The sequence below is a fragment of the Cryptomeria japonica genome, chromosome 5 (assembly GCF_030272615.1).
Source record: "Cryptomeria japonica chromosome 5, Sugi_1.0, whole genome shotgun sequence".
NCBI lineage: Eukaryota > Viridiplantae > Streptophyta > Pinopsida > Cupressales > Cupressaceae > Cryptomeria > Cryptomeria japonica.
The window spans coordinates 858,782,964-858,798,050 of record NC_081409.1 but is presented as its reverse complement, the minus strand read 5'-3'; the positions used below and the strand labels follow the sequence as shown (position 1 = coordinate 858,798,050).

Genomic DNA, 15,087 nt, shown 5'->3' with positions numbered 1-15,087 from the left:
ATGTCTTCAGTGGCCTAGCTAACTCTTTTGGAGAACTTCTGTCCATAGATCTCATGATGGTGGCTAGGAGGAAGTTGGTATTTGCTAGAATCTATGTGGGTGTGTTCGAGAATGCAGATTTACCATCTTCTATTAAAATTCAATCTATGTTGGGTACATGGATTCAAGCTATAGAGTTTGAATCAATCCCTTTTTCATGCTTTTAATGCATGAAGACAGGGCATTGGGCTAAGAGATGCTTGTTGAATGTCAAGAAGGAGAAAGCGATTCCTTAGCCTAGGCCCAAGAGAAATTGGAAAATGAAGAATAAAGGGGAAGGGACTGGAAATGAAGTCCATTTGAATGAGGAAAAAGACAACAATAGTATTGTTAAGCCAATGGAGGTCTCGAAGAAGGAGAATGTTCCAAAGAACCAGATCCTCATGGAAAACCAGGAGCTAGTCTCCAATTTTCCAATCCTTGTCTCAGGAGACACTGAGCAGGGAGTGATGGGCTTGGAAGACATCCATAGCCAGGAATCATCTATCCCATTCAAGGAAATCAACATGAATATGGATATTAGGGTTCACTGTATTTCTTTAGTCTCTTATGCCAAGGATGCTCCAAGCCAAGGCCCTTCTTGGAGCCTGAACTCCTAGGAATTTGTTAAGGATACCTATGACAACTCAAGCAAAAATCAAGGGACTTCTAGTGAGAACTTTAGTCAGAATCATCTTGGAATGATGGAAACCCTACCCCCATCCCAGAGAGGCCTTCTGAATGAAGATTGGGAACCAGGTAAAGAGAACCTCGGCCCTGAAGATTCAGAAAGGGAGGAGGATCATTCTCAAACTAGCAAGGAGAAAACAAGGAAGAAACAATAGGAAACTCTGAGAGGAGTTTCAACTAGGTCAAGATCCAAGGTAGAATATGGAGCCTCAAAGAGAAGTCAAGGAAGAAAATCCACAAAATGGCATAGGGAGCAGGATAGCTTTTAGGATATAGCGGATGGTTTTCAGAAAACAATACAGGAGATTTGTAAGCTCCACTCCCTAAGTAAAATATGAAAATTATGTCTTGGAATATAAGGGGCTTGAATAGCCTCCATAAGTAGGATACTATGTACAATTTAGATAGGGATCATAGAACAGATATTTTATTGGTTCAAGAGCCTAAAATGTCAAAAGAGAAAGTGGAAAAGATCAAAATGTTTAAGTTTTGAGGGGTGCATGGTAATAGCTGTGAGGGAGCATTAGGGGGTACTGTCACTTTTTGAAACCTGAACCTCATTAGAGGAGAACCAATTTTTCAAAGTTCTCATCATGTAGCTACTAAATTTTTCCATATAAGAGATAATTTTTGCTGGATCTAGTCCAATATCTATGCTCCTAATGGTAGAGGCACAAGAAAGCTTTTATAGAAAGACCTTATGGTTTTTCATAGAAAGTTCAATAATGAAAACTGGATTGTGATTGGTGACTGTAATACTCCACTCAAGGACAGTGAAAATTTTTGAGGCTCTCAAGTGAATTTGGAAAGCAAAATGGACCTTCAAGACTTCATTAATTTTCAGGCACTCATGAATATTGATCTTCAAGAAGTTTCCTACACTTGGTCAAATAGAAGAATAGGTAATGAGTTGATTCAAGTTAGGCTTCACAAAGCCTTAATTTGCAACCAATGGTTCTTATCTTATTTCTATTCCTTGAAAGCTCTCTCAAGGATTGGCTCTGATCACTTCCCTATAAGCTTTGTGGTAGACCCCATCCAAACCAAAAGGAACTTTTCATTTAGATTTGAATGAATGTGGTTGTCTCACCCTAAGATCTTTGAGGAAGTGACAAAATGGTGTATTATAGTTTCTAGAACTTCTATGCTTAGGGTGGCCAAAAGATTGAGGGAGGTGACAAATAAAGTCAGAAAATGAAACAAGGAAACCTTTGGGAACATTTTTGGTATGAAGTCTGAGTTACAGATGGAAATAAAGGACATCCAGGAGAAAATCCAGCTTGAAGGATATTTAGCTGACTACAAATCAAAGGAAAATGAGGTGCCTGGTAATATGCACGATTTAATCTCAAAGAAAGAAGAATTTTAGAAATAAAGATCAAGAGCCCTATGGCTCTCAACTAGAGATAAGAATACCGAGTATTTTCACATGACAACTCTTAAGCACAGAGCAGCTAATAGAATCTCGTATATTGACTACAATGGCGGTAGGTTTGATAAGGAGGATATCAGAAAGAATGTTGTCCTTTTCTTTAGCAACCTCCTTAAGGTTAATGGTGGCATTAACAATGAAATTCAAGATACCTTAACGGAGGCTATTCCTAGTCTTGTCAAGGAAGAAGATAACAGAATGCTCTCATCCATTCCATCAAGGGATGAAATCAAAAGAGTTGTTTTCTCCTTTGAAGGTAACAAGGCTTCGGGACCTGATGGCTTCCCCATGTTCTTTTTTCAATATTTTTTGGAAATTGTTGTAAATAAAGTTGTTAATGCTGTCAAATAATTTTTTGGGTCTAGGTGCCTTCTTAAGGAGCTTAATGCTACTTTCTTGGTTCTTATCCCTAAATGCCCTGGAGTGATAGATTTTGAATCTTTTAGGCCCATCATTCTATGTAACTCCTTTTACAAAATTATTTCTAAGGTCTTGACTTCCAGATTGCTGAGATTAATGCCTTCCCTCATCTCCCATCAGAAAAATGGTTTTGTTTCAGGAAGGCGGATCCTTGATTCTATCATTATTGTACATGAGAATGACCATTCCCTTACGATTTCAAAGACCAAGGAATTTCTTCTCAAACTAGACATTTCCAAAGCTTATCATAGAGTTGATTGGGATTTTTTTCTCAAAATTATGAAGTCTTTTGGGTTTTGCAATTGGGTCCTCCAGTTGATTGGCCAACTTATATCTACGACTACCATTTCCATCATGGTGAATAGATCCCTCTCAGATTTTTTAAAGAATTCTAGAGGGGCAGGGAGACCCCATTTCCCCAATTCTTTTTACTCTAATGGTAGAATGTCGTGGAAGAAACTTATAGAAAATGGTAGATCCCGGAGCCTTAATGGGACTAAAACCATGCTCAATCCGTCTAGTGTGCACTCACCAATAGCTTGTGGATGATACCATCCCAATGGGAAGATTTATTGTTGCTGAAGCTAGGAACTTGAAAAAGGTACTGAATGATTATGAATTGACATCTGGTCAAATGGTGAATAGATAGAAAAGCTCATTATTCTTCTTTAATACCTCAGAGCCGAGGCAAAGGAAAATGGCCATAATTCTTGAGTGTAGAATTGAAGCATTACCTTCTATTTATCTAGGTCTTCCTTTGGGTGTCAAGCCCTCTAATTCTTTCTGGAATGCTCTGATTGACATATTTAATAAGAAGCTGGCGGGATGGAAGGGTTCTTTTCTCAGTCAAGTTGGTAAGATCCAACTTCTTAAATCTACTCTCCAGAATCTTCGTACATACGCTTTGAGTTTATTTAAAATCCCTTCTAAATAGGCAGATGCCATTGAAAAAATTCAAAACAATTTCTTATGGTCCAGAGTGGAGGAGAGGAAAAGAATGCCACATGCAGTCCTAAACATTTGGGAGGTTTGGCTCTAAGGAGAATTAGAACCATAAACAAGGCCCTCCTTGCCAAACAAATTTGGAGAACCTTTTCTTCTAACAGTGAATGAAACAATAGTATTGTGAAAATTAAATATCTGTCCAACCATGACTCTCTCATATCCTTCCTTGAGTCTACTAATCTTCCGCAAGGGTCAGTTCTCTAGAATGATATGATCACGAGAATAAAGATTATTGAAATGGGTGCAGGCTAGTGTATCACAGATGGGAATCAAGTCAAATTCTGGGAAGATAGATGGATTATGAAGGAGCCCTTACAATCTTATGAGAGCTTCTCTACGTAGAGTGATACTTGCAAAATTTTATTTGAAGTCAAGTCAAGGATTATTGGAGGAATGGTAAGTGGGTAGATCTCTGCCAAGCCACCTTGTATCTACCCACTATTCAAAATGCTTTGTTAGAAGTTAAAATTGGGATGAGTCAGCAAGGGGACCATCTTGTCTAGAGGCCTTCCCCCTCAAGCTGCTTTTTGGTCTCCATGGTTGTCTCTATGCTATCCCTTTCTTCTGCCCCTCCCCCTGTTTGGGCCAAATCGTGGATTAAACACCTTACTCCTAAGATTAACATCTTCTTTTGGTTTTTGCTTCAGAATAAGGTGCTCACTGTGGACAATCTTTGTAAATGTGGCTTTCAAATTCCTAACAGATGTTGTTTATGCAAGGAATCAATAGAAATGGCCAATCACCTTTTTATCCATTGTTCGTTTGTGGACACAATTTGGGGTGGATTTTTCTGTCACTGGGATATTTCTTGGGTTTTCCCTAGTTTGTTATAGGAACTATTTGCTCAATGTCATGTGCCGTCTCTTAACCCTATTATTCACAGATTGTGGTCTCTTTCTCTCCCTCATATTGTATGGGGAGTGTGGAAAGAACAAAATAACAGGGTATTCAGGAATAAGGAGGATCAGAGAATGTGGAGTTTGAAAGAATTTTTAGATTAATTATGGAGAATTTGAAAAACATACTTGCTAATGAGAGTAAAAAAATGATAGTTGTTTGTTCCCAATATGATCTTAAGATGGCAAGATTTTGACATATCAAAGGGGCTATTAAAAAGGCAGCTAGACAAGGGAAAAATGATCATGAAGGAGTTACTTGGGCCCATCCTCCTAGAGGATGGATAAAAGTTAATTTTGATGGGGCAGCTAAGGGTAACCCGGGGCCAATTGGGAGTAGGGGGTGTTAAAAGATCACTATGACAACTTTATTTTGGCGGTGGCACTCCCCTTGGGCTCTCAGTCCAATCTCTTCGCCGAAGCCATAGGAGTTTTCCAGGTCATTGACCTTGCTAGTAAATTGAATATAAATAATCTATGGATTGAGGCGGACTTGAAAAATATTATTGAATGCCTTTTAGGTAAATCTTTCCCCTCATGGACCATAAAAAATTGGACTGAGGAAGAAAAATCCCTCATTGGTAACTTTGAGAATGTAAGAATCTCACACCTGTTTAGGGAAGCAAACGTGGTCGCTGACTATTTTCCTAATGGAGGAGTTAATCTCCCTGGACAACGAATGTGGCAATCCTACAAGGATCTAGAAGTAAGGGTGAAATCCTTAATTAGATATGATGTTATTCATGGAAAAGTTGCCATTTCAAAAAATCATTAAGAGGATCAGTGCAAGGTATTGTTTCATTCAAGACTTCATCAACACCACTATTATCCCTTCTATCCATGTGAAATGACATGATTTGTGGGTTCCTAGACTTTGTTGTAAATCTGTTGCCAAGAGTATTTGCTCCGCAAGTCAGAAGAAAGAAACCCGCGAAAAAATGGAGGAAAATAGGAAAAGGGTGGAGTCGAAAAGCTGTGAAAAGCACCAGAAGAATCGGAAAATGTGGAATCAGATTGTCAAAGGGGGTCTAAAACCTTTCCTGGCAAAGCTTCATGGTGCTAACCCCAATATTGTGAGGTATTTCATCAAAAATTGGAAGGAGGAAGGCATCGTGAAATGTGATTATCAATGAGGGTCTGATTGGAGAAGTTACACACCTCTCTACCAAAGGTATAAAATTCTTCCATGACAGGAATATTTCTGATGAAGTGGTTGTGAATTTCGCTAAATCAGAGGAGGAGAGAGAAGCTCTGGTAAAGGTTTCAAATAGCTACTTCGAGGCCAGCTCCATTAAAAATCTCTGGAGGGAGGTTCTAAGGGTGGTGATGAAATATATAACTATCGACAGGGGATTTACAAGGGTGTATGGCTACCACTTCATCCTTCTCAACCACTTCAGGTACAAAGTCAGGGTTTCTTTCCCCCATTATCTATTGTGTTCTCTTAAACACTGTATTCTGGAACACTGTAAAAGTCCTAGGAGAGCCCTTGTTTTGCATGTCGGTCTTATCCAGCTCATTCATGAGCACTTTGCTAGTTTGTCTGCTTTGTCCAATCGCATTTTGCCCTTGGACTCTGATGGGTATGAAAGTGATATCAATTTGTCTGAGGGAAACTCTAATGGGGATCCAGACTGGGAAGAGAAATTTCTTGTCCCCCTAAAAAGACACCTAAAAAATCCCCTTTGAGAAGGCCTTCGGGTAAACCAGAAACCTTTGTGAAAACCCTCTCCAAGGCTAAAAAGAAAATGAAAGCCTCTTTGAAGAAAAAATTTCTGTCTTACTCTGAGGATTCATTGGGTGACCCTTATGATACTTCTTATTCCCCTGAAGATTCCCTTTCCTCCCACCCTGCTACTGATAGAGAGAACATGCCAAGATTTCCAAAAGACCTCTAACCGGATGAACATTACTTTAAATTGGACAAGGAATCTCTTGATGATGTGTTGGCTATTGCAAGGAATAGTGCAGTCGACCTTTTTAGGATTTTTAAATGGGCTTTCATGAAATCAAAGACCTTAACCTAAAGAATAGGGCAACTTCTAGTAAATTAGAGGAGTTGGTTGATAAAGAGCAACCCTAGAAGACCGTAGGGGCAATCTGGACAGAGGAGGAAAAGTTATCCATGGTGGAGTGTCTACAAAGAATAGTGAAACTTATCGATAAAATGAAAAAAGAAAATGAGAAATTAATCTTGCAGATTGAGGGGGAAGTTAGCAAAATCAGGGAATCCTTTAATGCAATAATGAAATAAAGTCACAAAATCATCAAGAATTCTGTGGCCGCGATGAATATGATGGTGGAGAAACTAGAAAAATCCCAGCACGACACTCTGATTGTGGACCTTGATGCTGACAGAGAAAAAGACCAGAAAGAGGATTCTTGCCCATCCAAGAGAACTAGAGCCAATCTGAAAAGAAAGATGGAGTCCTTGAATCAGGAGCTTCAGGACCTGAAAAGATCAGCCCAAGAGATGAATAATCTGGAGATTGAGATAGTTGAGACTATTAAGTCTTTAGGTTATTTCTTTTCTGGTTTTAGTTCTTGCTGTCTTTTTGTTTGGTTTGCTGTCTTTTTGTATGTTTGACAACTTTTTTGTGTTGGTGAACTTAGACTCCTTATTTTACATTTTTGTTCGTAACTTGGTGGTTTCGGGTCCCTGTAAAACCCGCTTTTTTCCTAATCAGAAACATAGAATCCATCTTTGATTTGCTCATTGTGTAACAGAAAGTCATGCTGACATCATTATTAGATACTAAACATGGATCTTATGAAATAGAACATCACTTTCTATTTATGTTGTTCTTTTTGTTATCAATATTTTCTTTATACATTCAATTCCATTCATCAAAACATCAAACATAACCAAATGATTCAAATAAACATAAGTTTTAAATAATCCTAAATCTTAAAAAATGACAATCAAAACAAACATTTATTTATTTATTAAAAATCCTGCAATATAATCAAAATCTAAGCTCTTTTATACGTTCTTATATAAAAAATAAATAAATAAAAATAATCATATTCCTCAGATAATAATCGTATGTCCTCAAACAATATAATTTTAATGAGATAATTTAATTCTATTAAGAATATTTTGACACACTATATGGTCTCGTGTTTCAGACACATACTCCCTTCCCTCCCTGTGAGCTAGAAGAATGCTTCAAGCTGAGCTTGCACGCTCTTGCATTTAGTAATCTCTTAACTTTTTGTACTCTTTTCTCTAAAAACCTTCTGTTATTATATAATTTCTCTATATATTAATATAAAGTTCAGGATCTATTTAAAAATATATAGTTTTAAACACTATGATATGCGTTGAATTCCAATGGCGTTGTTAGTATCGATTAGGTTACATTTTATGATGGAGAAGGAAAACCACAACTCATATCCAGCTGGTTGTTTACTTCTGAAGCAATGCCCAAGCAGAAACCATATCCATCTGTTAGAGAGGAGGCTAGATATTATCTCCAGTATTATATTGGATTGGATGGTGTAGGATTATATCTAACTTTATGACTAACTGTGTCTATGCAATGGAAAATAGAACAGTTTTGAACAATTAGAAGTATTCAATTAATTTTATTAATTTTAGAATATTTTCAAATTAGAGATTCTTGTTTAATATTTGCATAACTAATTTAAACGTGATGTATGTTGAATTCCAATGTGCCGTTTCAATTAGCATTTAACTTATCCGTGGACAGTGAAAACTGATAAAATAAAGAATAATACGAGGACCAGCCAATCCTGTGTTTGGAAGCAACATGTATATGATATGATAAATAACATGAGGCTTATTCGGCTGGTTGTGAGCTGCACGCGTATTTTTGTTTTGAAGCAATCCGAATACATATCCAACAGTCACAGCACGCTTAGACAGACTGAAAGAGGCGGCTAGATGTTAGCTACAATATTATATGGAATGAAATAGCTGAGTATTATGTCGTGTATGGTGAGCTCTATAAATTCATGGGAAAACAGAAGAATTGTCCACAAGAAAAACTATTTACTAATCCAATCAATCTATTGTTGCCAAGTACATATTTTCAATGGCTGCCGCAGGCTGGATGCACTTCCTTTTTATTTTTCTTTCCCTTTCGTTGTCTTCTTCAACGTCCTACAACCCTATTGATAAGTGCTGGCGAAGAGATCCAAATTGGGCACAAAACAGAATGAAGCTTGCTGATTGTGTTGTGGGCTTTGGAAGCGCAGCCAAGGGAGGCAAAGGAGGAGAGATATACACAGTCACCAGTCCGGATGACAATGCTGTGAATCCCCTGCCCGGGACTCTCAGATATGGAGTTACTCGCGACGGTCCTCTATGGATAGTTTTCGCCAGTGATATGAAGATAAAGCTTGAGATGCCCCTGTTTGTGACCAGCCACAAGACTATCGACGCAAGGGGCTCAAATGTTCACATAAGCAATGGGCCTTGCATACGCCTCTTCAATGTCAGCAACATTATCATCCACGGATTAAACATCCACGACTGCAAGGCAAGTGTAGCTGGTAACGTTCTCCTCTCACAATCCATGAGCCTTGGGATGATGGATACACAAGATGGAGATGGAATTTCAGTTGTTACTTCACGAGACATTTGGATCGACCATAACAACCTCTCCAGTTGCGCAGACGGACTTGTAGATGTCACACTTGCATCCACCGCAGTTACCATTTCTAACAACCGCTTCTCTTACCATGATAAGGTAACTAGTAATAGACAAAAATGTGCAGTGTAGACTGGTTTCATGTATATGGGTGAATGGCTCATCTTGACTGTCCATTGAAACACTACAGGTGATGCTCTTGGGACACAGCGATGATTATACAGCTGATAAAGCCATGGAGGTGACTGTGGCGTTCAACCACTTTGGGCCTGGGCTCATTCAACGTATGCCAAGGTAAATACAATTCAACCTGAAATCCTTTTGCCTCGTGACGAATGACCTTGTTTAGCCTAATCACGTCGTTGGCAATTGGCTTGAAGCAGGTGTAGACATGGGTATGTGCATGTTGCCAATAACAACTACGAACCGTGGGGAATATATGCAATTGGAGGAAGCGCAGGTCCCGTCATCAGAAGCGAAGGGAATCGGTTTGTGGCGCCTAACGAGGAGTATAAGAAGCAGGTGACATGGCGTGAGGACCCAAATGGAAATCGTTGGTTGTGGAAGTCCGTGAGAGATAGTTTTGCAAATGGAGCATACTTCCAACCATCTGGCAAAGGGAAAGCACTCCCCAACTACAGCTCTCAGCAGAAATTCAAAGTTTTCCTAGGAACACTTGTGCCACTATTGACCCAAACCGCGGGAAGTCTATCTTGCACTCCCAACAATCCTTGTTTGTAACGGTCGACATTGAGATTAATAGTTAAAATGTTTGTACTCACATAAATCAACAACTGTAAATTCAATGGTAACAGGAGATCATCATCTCATATATAAAAGTATAAACTCTTTTCTTTATATTTCCTTCATCATTTGCGTGTCTACTCCACATTATTTCCTTTTCTTTGGAGAAGTCAAATGATGTAGTTATTGTAGAGTTGAGCTCCCAGTTCCACCGCTATGTTGGCTTACCAGGAGTTCCACCCTAATACACTTCATGCATCGTGGACACAACGCTCAAGTCATATTTTTAGTTAGTTAATTTAAGATTTTATTTACATTGATTTATTTTTAGATCTCCCAATTAGCTGAATATGGTGCATGTTGAATACATGGAATATAATCATTTAATATAGAAGTGAACTATTTGTTCCAAGAGGCTGCAACCTCTATAAAAGACTGCCCTTTGTAACGGTTGAAATACAGTGCAAAAAATTGTAAATAGATTGAATGAATAAAAAGATTCTGTAAAACAACATTCTCTGTTTCCTTTGTTTTCATCGCCCTGTTTTATTTGTATTTACTCTGTTTTTTCCAAAAGCTACAGTTATCTCCCTTGGAGTAGATGACTCATGCTATTTTATTTGAGGCCCATTGCTTATGTGAACATTTGAGCCCCTTGCGTCGATAGTCTTGTGGCTGGTCAAGCTTTATCTTCATATCAAGGGGCATTCTATTACTGGAGTCGATGACTCAAATGTTCGCATAAGCAATGGGCCCCAAAAGCTACAGTTATCTCCCTTGGAGTAGATGACTCATGTAGAAGATATCTACTTCGAAGAGTATAATTTTTCATCTTAAATTTGATTGAAGTGTGGCCTTAATTAAATGATAATCCTTACGTTTTATGTATTTGTAACTTTATTTTAACCCTAACAATAATCTAAGAAAATCATAAATGTGAAAAATAGATATTCCTGTATTCAGATTTAAATAATAAATAACCATAATATAATGTGTTTGATTTTGTAATAATGCCATGATGTTTCTTTGAAATCAAGAATTTATAGAATGAAAAATGATGCATTCACCTCTTAATTATATCCATCAAAATTAACTTATGTTGAGATTTTAGTTATATCCAAACATATCATAAAACATGAGTTGGCTAACATGTTTAATGACTATGTTTAAATAAAGTTATTACAATAAGAAAAGAGCTACAAATGATTCTGTTGTTTCTAATCAATTACAAAATGATCACTTGCAATACCATTTGAGAAAATGCTTGGGCTATATTAGTGGTTTATTATGCATCTTGGCTCATTGAAGCACCATCATATTCATGGAGATCATTATGGACATTTTCCAATGCCATCTTGTCAATTCGGTTATTGTGTATGTAGTGTTTTATAATGACAATTTTTGGCCCTACAATACAACCTATTACCCCTAGAAAGACAACCAAATGCATGGTGAGTACATTTCTACAAATGGAATACATGATGTAATTTCAAATACCTAAGAAACATTTTAAGGATTGCAATGAAAGCATTCTCGACTGATATCTATCCCTCCATATGCTTGATAGAAATTAATCTATAGGGAGCAGAATGAGTAACCTTATAAGAGAAAGTGTGGGATATTTATTAAGAAGGATAATGTGTCTTCCGCCTTTAGAATGGTTGGTTCAAGTTATTGATCAAAACATTATTAAATCCAACTACCATTGACACTAAATATATCAGGCATTACCAAATTCTATTGCTTAGCTTGTTAATGGTCATTTCATAGATGATTCCTTCTTCACTTTGTGTGAGGATAAGAATAAAATCAAGGAGGCTCTTCATTGCCTCGATACTTTTTACCTTGCCTTTGTTTCTACCATTCAATGAAATAAAAATCAATTCTATAGGTAGTCAGCAGGAGGTTTTTAGTTTTTTAGGCATTCCTTTTTCCTTCGAGGCTTCTCCTATTGAGCTTTGGAATGCTGTTATTCAGTGATTCGAAAAGAAATTATCTTTTTGGGTTGCCAAACCCCTTTCTCTGGCAAAGAAATTTTAAATCTATTCCAAGATCCTTGCAGTTACTCATGTTTATTATTCTTCTTGTTGGACTCCCTCTAAAGCCTCATATATGAAAATGGAAAAGATCCTTAGAGATTTAATCTGGGCTTCATCTGAGGATCACAGAGGTTTTCACAAAGTTGTTTGGGATTTTTCCTCCCTATCGCACAATTTAGGTGGTCTTGGTTTGATTTCCACTGAACGCCAAGGCCTTGCATTATGTATCACATGGGTTATTCGGGCCATCTCTTGCAATGAGGGTTGGAAAATTTTTCTTTGGCACTGTATTTCTTTTGGTTTTCCTCTTCATCAATTGGCTTGGAAGGGGATTGGTTTTCAAAACCTTCTCTATATTCATGAACTAGTTTGCATATAGGGCACCTTTGTTGCTAAAAGCATCTGGAAAGCTTGGGAGGTTGCTAAGCCTTGGCTTTTGTGGGTTGGCTCTGGTTTTAGGAATGTCTTATCCTTTAACCAGCACAACCTTTGGTGGTCTCTGCTCATGCAATCTTAGGGGATCTCTCTTTCTTGACTTTCTAGGATTAAGGCTTTGCAATTTCACAAGAAAGGAATTTGTACTCGGTTTGATCTTTTTTCCAGGTCTACTATGAACTTTCTCTCTTGGGAGGAGCTTAAGAGAAAATATAGTCTCTCTCGGTCTGATCATGAGACCTTTTTGGTTCTCGAGAGGCTCTATAGTGTAGGAGCACCCTTTCAAGCTCTCCCTCCTTCTTGTTTTATTGGTGTTATGCTTCTTATGAAGCCATTGGACATAAAATAATGAGCCATGTGCTCATAGGTCCTAGTTAGGGTCCTAGTGGAGATCTTAGGGGTCATAAGTCAAGATTGAGATTTTCTTGAAAATGGAGGGTATGTGTGTCCTAGAGGTGTTTAGGGGTCCTTCATAGCATGGTGGTGTCCTTAGGTTGGCCCAATGTGGGTTTAGGAGTCATGAAAAGCAACATTGAGAAAGTTGCTCAAAAGTTGCAAAAGTTGCATGACAACTTTTAAAAGTTGTTAAGCAACTTTTCCACAAGGAGGTCAAAATCCTTAGTTTGGCATGGACAACCCTAATATAGGCACACAGATCGAGGCCAAGGTGGTATAAGTATTTGTAAACCCTAGATGAATGGGTTGGATGTCAGAGATTGTATGGCCCAAGAAAGAAAATCTTGACTGAGACTGTTTGTTGGTTACCAGACAGATTGAATGAAGTTACCGAGCAAGTAAATGGATTGAACTGCATGCAAAATTGTGTGAAATGTCTTCTATGGTGTAAATAATTTCATTGTGAGTGATTAGTTTAGGTTTTGGTTTACCGGTTGAGTGTGTTTGTAAATAGTTTATAATTTGTAGTCTCATTGTCCAGTTTTGGACTGGTTGTGCAAATGAAGTCTTAACTCCATTCCCCATTGTGGAATCACCATGAAACCATGGGGAATGGAAGTGAAGACCCTTTACTATAGTCCCATGCAAGCAGGGCCCTTGAAAATGTAGGGAGGCCAAGCAAAGACCCATAGGCGAGACTGGACAGTGCCCGACTAGGAGAGGTCAAGTTGCAGAGGTCTTGGAGAGCAAGGTTGGTCAATGGAGAGTGCATCCTTTGAAGGAGGTGTAGAGGAGTGTGTGAAGCATCACTGGTGTGAAGGAGGAGCCTCCACCAATCCAAACAAGGTGGCTAAAACACAAAACCTTCACTGTGATCCAGGAAGACCCTAAAAACCCTCACAAAAACCCTTGAAAACCTTAAAATCCACCTAGGACAGTGTACGAACACTTGGAGGTCAAAAACCTAGAAAATCCTTGAGTCCTTGCCAAATGAATGGCAGTCCATTTTGGGATTTAGGGTTGTTTGTGCATCATTTGTGAGAGGGAGCCCTAAAAGACCGGGTAGGAGGCCTAATTGGTCCTAATCCTTGTAGCCCTATTTTGTAGGAAAAACACAAAATAGTGAAATCGGTAAGGGGTTGAAGGCTTGAAGCCTCTTGAGGGAACATGAATGGGTGGGAAGACCATGAAATAGACCTGTTTTAACCTTTCTAAGACCTTGGAAGGTGTGGAACAAGCCTAGCCCTTATTAGCCATAGTAAGGGGTTTTGAGTCTCATGAATAGGTGAGACCTTAGAAGTAGCATAGCAACTCATTGGTGGGTGGATTGGGCAAGGTCAGGGGATTCCTCAAGAAAAGGAAGTCCTAGAGACCCTAGGGTGTGAGGAGAACACCAGGTGATCCAAGGAAAGGATCCAAGAGCATAAACTAGGCTAGTCTATCCCAAGCACCAACCCATCACTCTCCCTATGGAAATGATACACAAGGTTGGCATTAAATCCCTCACTCCATGGTGGAAGGATGGAAAATGGTTTCCAGATATTGTTTTCCAGAATTATAAACCTCATTTGGGTTACAGATGGCTTTCTCCCCATCTTCCCATGGTGGATGCCTTGAATTAAAGGTGGCGTTTGTAGTCTCCCATCTCTGTTTGGCAACATAGATTTCATAATCTGTGGTCTTCTATGCTTGAGCCTAAGATTGCGCAGTTTTCCTAGTGAATTCTTTTCCCGGGCCTTCTTGTTGGCTCTTGGTAAGTGCATATGGGAGTCCGAGACCCTCGATGTCCGTTTTGTGGGCATCCTGAATCTTCAGAACCTCTTCTGCTTTTGTAAGAGGGCTTAGAACTTCTAGCTCTGGATCCATGATTTTTTCAAACCCTTTAGACTTGAATCTTTTTCCTATTACATGATCCTTTTGGGTGATTGTCCCAATTTTCCTAGGAATTTTACCCCTCTCTAGCATGCTTTCAGAGTGGAAATTATTTTTATGATATGAAAAGATAGAAATGCAGTTATTTTTTCACATAGTTCTATGGATACCATTGTCTCGCTTTATTGCAAAGCTCTCATATGTTCAAATGTGCTTCTAAAGATTCAAGTTCAAGCAAATAAAGTTGCTTCGGAGGTCACTTACCTTTAGGTTTTTATCAACCACTGCGGCAATGCCCCTTGTGTTGTGGCTATGGTTCGTCTTGAAAACCCTTCTTCAAATTGTGTCCGCTCCATCTCCCGGGGTCAGGGATGGGGGCAAAGTTTTTCTATGTAACGATCTCATTATCCTAGGTCCCAGGCCACCCCTTAACACTCATACCATGGGTATGTACATCCTCTACGTCGACATTCTGCCTCTTTGACACCTTGGGGAGGGGTTGGAACCATTGTTGGTGGTGGTGA

The 15,087-nt window shown here is 38.7% G+C and overlaps 1 protein-coding gene across 1 annotated transcript; it reads left to right on the top strand.

Annotated features, from left to right (window-relative positions):
• Window positions 1-2,417: 2,417 nt before the first annotated feature.
• Window positions 2,418-9,818, top strand: LOC131033830 (pectate lyase 1-like). Its single transcript, XM_057965121.2, has 4 exons — window positions 2,418-2,430; window positions 8,533-9,176; window positions 9,268-9,371; window positions 9,461-9,818. The coding sequence occupies exons 1-4, from the start codon at window positions 2,418-2,420 to the stop codon at window positions 9,816-9,818; spliced, it is 1,119 nt and encodes a 372-aa protein (XP_057821104.2).
• The last annotated feature ends 5,269 nt before the right edge of the window (window positions 9,819-15,087 follow it).

What these genes read in the sequence shown, in the direction of transcription:
- LOC131033830 (XM_057965121.2), top strand. An exon ending in GCTTCTCTTACCATGATAAG is followed by an intron (nt 9,177 to 9,267) that starts GTAACTAGTAAT and finishes GAAACACTACAG; the next exon opens with GTGATGCTCTTGGGACACAG. An exon ending in CTCATTCAACGTATGCCAAG is followed by an intron (nt 9,372 to 9,460) that starts GTAAATACAATT and finishes GGCTTGAAGCAG; the next exon opens with GTGTAGACATGGGTATGTGC.